This window comes from Exophiala bonariae (genome assembly GCF_035927105.1).
Source record: "Exophiala bonariae strain CCFEE 5792 chromosome Unknown scaffold_86, whole genome shotgun sequence".
Classification (NCBI taxonomy): domain Eukaryota; kingdom Fungi; phylum Ascomycota; class Eurotiomycetes; order Chaetothyriales; family Herpotrichiellaceae; genus Exophiala; species Exophiala bonariae.
This window is the reverse complement of record NW_027042561.1, coordinates 1-8,971: the sequence shown is the minus strand read 5'-3', so window position 1 is coordinate 8,971 and position 8,971 is coordinate 1. Positions and strand designations below refer to the sequence as shown.

The 8,971-nt window shown below is 48.2% G+C and overlaps 2 protein-coding genes across 2 annotated transcripts; one reads left to right on the top strand and one right to left on the bottom strand.

The window, feature by feature from the left end:
• Positions 1–478: 478 nt before the first annotated feature.
• Positions 479–4,547, bottom strand: LTR84_012818 (uncharacterized protein; the record flags this gene model as incomplete). Its single annotated transcript, XM_064856332.1, has 4 exons — positions 479–3,018; positions 3,079–3,550; positions 3,601–4,168; positions 4,216–4,547. 4 exons carry the CDS (start codon positions 4,545–4,547, stop codon positions 479–481), a joined length of 3,912 nt encoding a protein of 1,303 aa, XP_064699728.1.
• A 530-nt stretch (positions 4,548–5,077) lies between these two features.
• On the top strand, positions 5,078–6,079 carry LTR84_012817 (uncharacterized protein; the record flags this gene model as incomplete). The annotated part of the gene is made up of 1 exon (XM_064856331.1): positions 5,078–6,079. The coding sequence occupies one exon, from the start codon at positions 5,078–5,080 to the stop codon at positions 6,077–6,079; it is 1,002 nt and encodes a 333-aa protein (XP_064699727.1).
• Between the last annotated feature and the right edge of the window lie 2,892 nt (positions 6,080–8,971).

The following is an 8,971-nucleotide window of genomic DNA, read 5'->3' as shown; positions in this document are numbered from 1 at the left end:
TCGAAGTAAGGAGATTTAGTTGCTGGATACTGATAGTATGGAGATTTCTAGCATTTTTATGGCCACTAAAACGATATGATCCGGTATCTGCTGACAATGGAGAAACGCTCAACTGGCGTAGAAGCAACCTAGCTTTCACGTTCCATTCTGGTGACGAACCCAATATCAGTGACAATCAAACACCTCAATCTCATTCTCCTCCATCCCCTTCAGAGCCAAACTATCTCGTGTGTATACATAAGTGAATGCTGTCTGGATGCGTGTTTGCAAGTTCGCCTATGTGCCACTCGAGGACATTGCAACTTATGAAGCCTCCGTCGCTATTCTTTGGTAGAATCTGTTCGTATATGACATCCACATGTCATCGCGATTGAGCACAACTCCAAGCCAAAATGAACCCTGTTTGATCACTTCTCTAATTGTATATGCGGCACAGTGCTGTACTTGGTAACGGCCAGCCTCTCGCTGATTGATACAATTATGGACCTTTACTCTTGAAGAGTGATAGGAATCCGGAGCGCCAACGGCTCTGTGCCTTGCGTTTTCTCTTGGGGACCTTTGAATACGCTTGAGCATCAAAGAGGGACTCTGCCGTAGGTTGAGATGTGAACAAAGCTTCCTTGATGCCTTCTTGCTTCCAATGTTTATTGAGTGTAGCTAGATGCTCTGCATTCTTTATTGCTGGCTGCAGGGGCACTTCCAACACTGCACTTGAAAGCTCAACACCAACCCCAGGGACTGAAACGAACTGCAATGTTTGATACCAATGTTTGGCACCAGTCATTGTGACACAACCCTCATGGTGCATGAGCAACAACACCTTACCGTAAATTTCGCGTGCACTTATCCTCTCGGCGGCCAATATCGTCACATCAAGCGCTGTGTGACCATAAGCGTCAAGTAAGTTGGGATCGGCACCGTACTTTAGCAAGACTGCCGACATTTTCACGTTGCATAGGTGAAGAGCTGGCAGTGTTCGGCATAATCGGGACTCTGGACGAACCTCATTGTAGAGAAATCGACCTGGCAGGGACTCTCTGGAGGCCGTGTTCAGATACCAATACCACCTACTACTACCCAGGTTTTTGAGCCCTGGGTTGTTGATGTTCAAACACCCTACCCGCTCATCTGGAATCGCAGAGGATTTCAGTGCACTTTCGAGCATCTCTACCAGGTGATCATTGGTCGTGCCCACCGCATCGTCTTGGAAGGACCTGTTTGGTTCGGCGGCAATAAGGACGTCCCATGCAGACAATCCATCGTCGCCTACCCCATGTGGGTCGAGTTTGGCCGCGAGTAGCAATTTCCACATGCCTTGTAGGATGAAGGGTCTGCGAGTGTATGACTCAATCTGCTGAGCTGAAAGGTTGTCGTTGACAAAAGTTGTGCATTGAAGAGCTTTCCGTGCAACCGCGATCAGCAAATGCGTACGGGCGTTGATCAGTATGTCATCAGGTGATAGGTTGGCAAGCGTTGACCGTACGTAAAGCTTCAAATCAGCTAAAACTGCAAATGCAAGCGGCGTCGGGTAAGAACATGGTGTTTCGATTGTCTCGAAGTGGATTTTGGGTACGCTACTGATGAAGTAGTCTTTGGGTATACTATTGATGAAGGAAATCTCCGGCCGGCCGGTCGTCATCTCATCAGCCCTGGCGAGCATCAAAAGTCTTTCATCAGGATTGTGGTCCCACAACTGTTTGGCAATGGTGTATCTGAATAGATAGGTAAACCCATTGTCGGTTTGCATGTCACAGCGCTCACCCAACAGCAGTTCGGCAAAGCCTGGACTTGCGACGAAGTCCTTTGCTGTTCGGTGGATGTACTGCACATATGCAGTCTTTGATTTTTCCACCTCTACGCACTCGAGCAGCCCTGCACAGAAATTGAGCAAGTGCTGCTGGGCGTCTGCCGATGATCCCAGACTCTCTTGCTTGGAATTGATGAGTTGTTTGCAGATGTGGAAATTATTGCTATTGGCGCATTCTGCAGCCAAACACAACTGTTTGACATCGAGCAATTGTGGGCTTCGATGAACAATCTCCAGGAGAACAAATGCTTCAAATCTGTTATTTGGCGGGATGCGGTGGAGTGTTCGGGCATAGAATCCTTCCAGATCCTTCGGTACCTCATTGAGCAGCATATCGAAATCGGCGTCCGAGTCACAATGGCTCTGCTGTGCAAGCATATCAGTGGCCAGCCGCACCCAGAGGAAGACACCTTCTGCCCTTCCAGCAATAGCCTCTATCACTCTGCCTGCCGGTATACTGTGCCAGTACAGATTAAAAGCAGCATTTTTGACTGGTTGCTTGCACAGCGGTCGAATCTTGGCCTGTGCATATTGTCTGATATCTTGCACCGTATGTTCGTGTAAGGTAAACCCTGGTGCATTTGCGAAATCTACTACAAAAGCGTGCCACGGACGGCTTGAGAAGCAAACTTTGACACTTGTCAGACCTCCCTTTTTGTCAGCAGGGCCCGCTAAATCCTTGATCCACGTCGCAATAGCTTCTGGAAACCCATGGTATTCGTCCAAAGCATCTAGAAAGACCAGCAGCTCCACCTTGTGCTCCTGTTGTTCAAGTACAGCTGAGAATGCTGCTCGAAGCTGTGTCATGTTCCACTGATCCCTTGCAGCGTCATCAGTGTTCATGTATATATCGAGGACAAGTTTGGCAAGCTGTGAAACTCGCGTCACGAGCTGATAGAGTATGGTGCGGAGTAGACCTTCAAATGTCTTTTGCAAAAACCCACCCCTCTCATTAAAGAAGAACCAGAGGTCGACCTGCGCAGTGCTTCGCAGCTCTTGTCGGAAGTTGTCGTTCTTGTATAGGTACTTCATCAAGGTGCTCTTGCCACTGCCTGGTTTCCCGCGGATCCAGTAGACCCCTTCACCCCGAAGAAGCCAGTCCGTGAGTTTGAGATCTTTCTTCCACAGCCAGCCGAAACTTGAGGCGGAAGCATCGGTAATGGCGTCAAATCTTAGACCTTGTTCTGAAAATTGCAGGCTGGCTTTCAAGCCTATACGTCCACATCAATATGGCACACGTAATGTTACGGAGAAAGGATGAAGAAACTCACACTTTAGCTCTTCGTGGGGGTTACGCCTTCTCTTCCGCTTTGAGCTCCACGCGAGTTGTAGAAAACTCCCATCGTCCGTCACGTACTGCCTTGTTTCAGAGGCAGAGCCCGGAGCGGTTTCGTTGGCCTCTTCGTCCATGCAGATGTCACAAGATTCCGTTTTGCAGAGGGCATTATCATGGTGTTTCTGTTTCATCAGACGTGCTCCGGTGCGCGCCCGTCGCGAAGGGCTCATTCTGCGTATATCGGCAGGGTGTTGCGACCTGGGATTCGTCTTGAGGAGAGCATCGTGGATATGGTGCTGGATGATATAGTACGTAGCATCATCTGGTGCAAGCTTGACCATATTGGAATGGTCATCGTCGACATGGAAAACGTCGCGGGGGTTTCGAGATCCATTCTGTATGGCAGATTCGCGACTGACTAGAATCTCGCGTTCTCCCTTTCGCTCCCATTTGCCTTGCTCGTTTTTCTGCATATATGTCAACCCAAGTGGTATTTTCTCAGCGAAAGCATACTTACTATTGTGGTTGGCGAGTGCCTGGTCTCGTACGCCGACACAATTCTCATTGTACGAAAAGCTGATATGCCAGCGAATCCTTCATCGAGAATATTAAGGTACGAAGAGTCGATAGATAGTGTGTTGACTAGAGCTTCGTTTGGGTACCCTTTGACCATGGATAGCAGTTGTTTGACCTGCATACCACGGTTTGGCACGCCGAAAAAGATTGCCAGTTTGATTTTCTGTAGGACAAAATCCTCCTCGTCTCCACTTCTTGCCATGTAGTAAAGCGCTCTCTTAACTAAGATTCCCCCAAGACTATGGGCGAATATGACACATGGTTTTGCCGAATATTCGGCTCTTCCTATTGATTTCAAGTGCTGCACGAAGGTTCGTGCTAAGTCGTCTAAGCTCTGATGGGAGTCACTGTGCGCCAAGCTGGTATCGTAGCCATAGATCATAACACGGAACCTAGGGAAATCGTCCGGTAGCTGATCTCGGAGCCACATAAATTGTTCCCCTTCGGCACGGGACCTCTGACGCCAGGAGCCGAAGGGATGGCTACCCAGGCCCGACACTGCGATGCAGCTAATTTAGTTAGCACCCCGCTGCGCACCGAATATCGTGAGACTCACTCAAAGTCATGTTGGGTGTCTTGGACATAGTTCAGCGGTGTGAATCCACGAAAGCTTTTGTCAAAGAGGAGAAACTTGCGCGATCCCTTCAGGTATATGGTCCACTCTTGTTCCCCATCTTGCAAGCGTTCAGGCACTTCCGCAAAGTCTATTGTTGCAACGAGAGTAGGATTGGTACTGCGATCGATAGGTGATGGTGCTAGTGATCGGATCCTGATATTGCAATGGCCCCCAAGTCCTTCTATGCACGTATTCAGGAAACGCGGTAACGTGGAGATATCTTGCTCGGCAGGTATGCGCCGCACCCGAAACGTGGTAGGCTTCTGGTCCATAAGAACAGAATCGGATATCGTTGCAGCATGTTCATGATCTTACGAATAATAGAGGTGCGCTTTTCATGTTTCATGCTTTCAGCCTCACAATCGTGAAGGGTGTGCATCAGCTTTGAATGCGCCTTGGCCCCTGGCCACCTTGCCACCTTGTTGCCTTGCCGGGGAGAACTAAGCGAGGGTTTGGGGGCTAGCTGGCGCCACTAGGCCAATGAAAGAGTTGGAAAGAGGTTCGTAGAGTGCTGAGCAGGTGAGGGGTCAGAAGCACCCCACGGTTGCACGTGCTGCTGGTGCCACTCTTGCCATGTGGTGATGTTGGCTGTGTCAGAGAGGATACTTGTATTCCCTTCTTTTTTACTGATTTAACCTGCGAAGTTACGAACATATCTACTATTCCAATGGATGGGGAAGGCAACCTGTGATTAAGTTCATGACCGATAACGGGACGAGGTTAGGGAGCCCTACTTTACGGAGGATCTGGGCACAGTACGGGGCATCCCTACCTCAACTCCATAACCTCAAAAGTACAAATCATGAATATTACGGCAAACGCTACTGCCGAACCATTGCTATCGCCTCCATTCCCCGAGCACCTAGCCTTCTACTCGAAATCGGGAACACCATCCAACGCCCAACGCCCATTATGCTTGCCTGCCATTTATCAACATTCGACCGATGAGAAAGTAACCACGACTCTCCGATGTATTGACCTGCAAAATCCGACTTCAATCCACGACTATCTCCAACACGAGCTCGATCTATCTCGCTTGGACAAGATCTTCAAGCACCTCTGGTGGGCAGGGCTACCACGATTCGCACGACCTTTGCATCAGCAGGTTGCGATAGGCCGGAAGATTGTCGTGACAGAACATGTCGACTGCCACCTGGTATGGAGTCGAGGCTTTATCTTGGTCAAGCCTCTCCCCTCATTTCTGCTGGACCATGGGATATGGTCTGAACATTTGTGCAAGCATCAGCTGCTTTATGAACAAGCCCGAGGTTTTCTGCTGACATACCTGTGCCTGATCTGCCACGAGAGTGACCTCAAAGTCGCGCACGACACAGGCTTGCTACCAGATACCATACACTGGCCTTGGTGGACTCAGTGGACGGCGGCAGTGGCCTCACACCTTCCCCACGACCAGCTTGAGCATGTCCATCCTCGTTACATGTATGCAGAGTTGCGACTCGACCGTTTGAGTCAGATCTACGGCTTGTGCAGTAAAACCCGTAGTGTTGCGGCCCTCGTCCGTGGGTATCACCATGGGTACGCGGATTACACCACCTTCATGCAACGGAATACTACATGGTTTCTATTGGCAGTGGTCTACATGACCATCGTTTTGACGGCCATGCAGGTTGGACTCGGCACGGAGCAATTGCATGACAATGAGTCCTTCCATCGAGCATCTTATGGCTTCACGGTCTTTACTATCCTTGCACCGTTGCTGGTCTTTGGAACCATGATGTTGATCGTGCTTGTTCTCTTCATACATAACATGTGGTACACTCTTGGGAAGCAGAAAACAAGATAAAGAGGACTACAAGAAGAACCAGGGTGTAATTAAAATACAGAGAAAGGTATGAAGTCGTGTGTTGTGAGAGGGTTATGAGTCGGAGGTGACCAGAGTACTGCACGGCCATTGCTAGTGGGCACAGGATTGCCTTGAGATAGCGCTCTTGTCTCCAACAACCAGTGTCCACGCATTCACTGCATTCCTGGCACGAAAGTTCGTAACCAACCAGTCAAAGGCTGTCAGTAGAGACTGACGACTAAAGTCTGCTTTAGTGCTGCGCCATTCAACATCTGTTTTGACGCCGGTACATACCAAATTCAAGGATTGATGAGCTACGGGCAAGCGTATGCCGTCGGGTGGCAGCTTGCGAAAGACTGAATGATCTATGGGGATTTCCGCCATTGAATCGGCGCAAATTAAATCAGCCTCTTGGTGTGCAAGGTATCGGCTCACATGATCAGATGTGAAGACTGGGGCGAAAGGTTCACTAAAGGTGGCAGTCTGGAGCAACACTTCGATTCTCTCACACACGTGCACGAGTGTCACATTTGTAGGAGAAAGTTTCGAAGCTCGACTTTATTCAATCAGCCTGTTGTGCACACTGATTCGAGTGCCCAAGATGTGATCGAGCTTTTCCAGATGATGTCCTCGCGTATTCCGGGCACTAGCCTGGAAGAGCATTTGAGTAGTTAGACGACCATGCATTTTCCAGAGAGAAAACTGCTTTTCTTTCCAGACTTCAAACTAACTAGCTGTCACAGCAGCACTGTCTTCCTGCGACTCGCAGTTCTTGAGGTAGCCAATGCATGCGCATTTAGCTTCCTGGCAGATGTGAGGAGATTTTCGTTGTGCCAAGGCGCCCAGTTGACAACCAGTGGAAGAGGCCAGTCTCGCTCCCTAGAGGCGAAATTTCTCGCTGAACAAGGTGATAATTTCAGCCGTGCAGGCGCAGGTTACAACGGAACCCTGCTCAGAAGGCTCTGAAAGATGTCAGATGAGCCAGTATGTATAGACTATATCATCATCAGATGTATACTATATCGAAAAGCGAGAGCCGGCATGGGAGTTGTGCCCATGAATAGTGCCGCGTGTCTAGCGATGCATAGGTCAATAGAGATATATCTCTAACCGGTGTGAAAATTTATGAAAATACTAGCTTGCATGCGACATGAAAGCAGCCTTGCTTAGAATAATTGTCTTCTATGATTCGTTTAAAGGCTTCATCCCTAGCTGTGGATGCAGACGCCCTACTCACCACTTTCCAATCGCCTACTCTGCCCACTCGTGTTGCGTTTAAATTAGTTATTTGGTGAAAGATCGACATAGGAGGGAAAGGCACTATATTCTTTGATCCTTAGGCTCTCAATAATTTTATATACCCTGCGCTCTATTTCTCATACTACTATAGATAATGACATAAGTCGCAGTCTTGACGAGCTTCGTGTTTCACGCCCGACTTCGTTGGTATGCGAATTGGTCGAAATTCAGAAATATTAAAAGATATGCCTACGAGATTTTACCCACATACGGTCACTGAAATGCTTGTTAATACTAGGTCACGAAATTCATCCAAATCTAGGTCGTATCCTAAACCAAGTTACTTTGCTAGACGCCGACCGCAGGTTCGCTGCAAGTTTCGTAGTCATAGAAATCCACCGCCTACGAAAATGACACAACTAGAGAATACACCATTATGCGAGAATAGCTAGGCAGTTCGGAATACGCCAAAGTACGAGATATTATTCTGGATCGTGTGATTAAGTACATAGCCTCTAGTAGCATACCGGCATTTTGGATTGATTAAGAATGTATTGAGTAGAAAGACGAAGAAGCCAAAGTTGTTGCCATGTAGTCTATGGATGTGATTTACCGCCGCAGCCTTCATCCAATTAGTATGCTATCAACGCCCGTTTAATGTTAAGACGAAGTTGATTTGTTGTTCGCCCTTCTTAAGAAAGATCTCGTTGTTTGGCAGTCTGTGTCTCAAGTGCCTTAGCTGGCTGCCGAAGTAGATATTTCAAAAGCCCGAAGAGTGTTGGATGTTCTTTTCAGGATTATGTGCGATCCATGGTGGACTCGTCGCTGGATCTTTTAAGAAGAATACTGTGCTATGGATCGCATGCAGCTGTTGATTCCCTACCTACCAGGATTGAGTAAAGTCAATGGTACACGGGTGTTCGGCACAGTTGACGGTGAGCTTTCCATCAACGCTGCTCTTCACGAAGGCTGCCGCGAGCAACTATTTTGGGGGTGAGGAGATAATGGCCCTACTCCTCGGCCAGCTTGGCGAAGATAACAACATCACTGAAGCGATGGTCGCTGCCGCTGCTGGGAATCGCTATCAGGGTGAGGAGTTGATGGCTATGCTCCTCTAGCTCTGCTAAGCCAGCAATGACTCGGCAGATCAGCTGTACTTGGGCTAATTAAAGGAATGGAGGTCGGAATGATTAAATCTCAATTGATCTGACCCGGGCACTAATGTAATAGACTATGAGAGGGTAATTGAGTTCGAAGGTGCTCCTAATTGACGACTGTATCCTATAGAGGCGGCAAGACTATCTGTTTTAAATTACTTATAGTGCTAAAGAAACGGGTGGCCGAGCTAGATGGAAGTAGGTAGCCGCCAAGCAGCTTTAGGTTGCGGGGTTAGGCGCTAAATTACGTACGGCTCTAAAGGTAGTGTAGGTTAGCTTATATTTTAGAGATAATACTCCTTAGACCGTAGTGTTTACCTACCTTTATAGCTATTTATTTTATAGATATCTAACTTAACTAATATAGATATCGGCGAGTAAAGGTGACTTAGCTATAGAGATATCGATAGACCTATCGAATAGCTAACTCTACTGTTACGAACCAAGTCACCATAAGGTCAAGCCAAGCTCGGTGCGGGGAACGCGATAGGCAAGT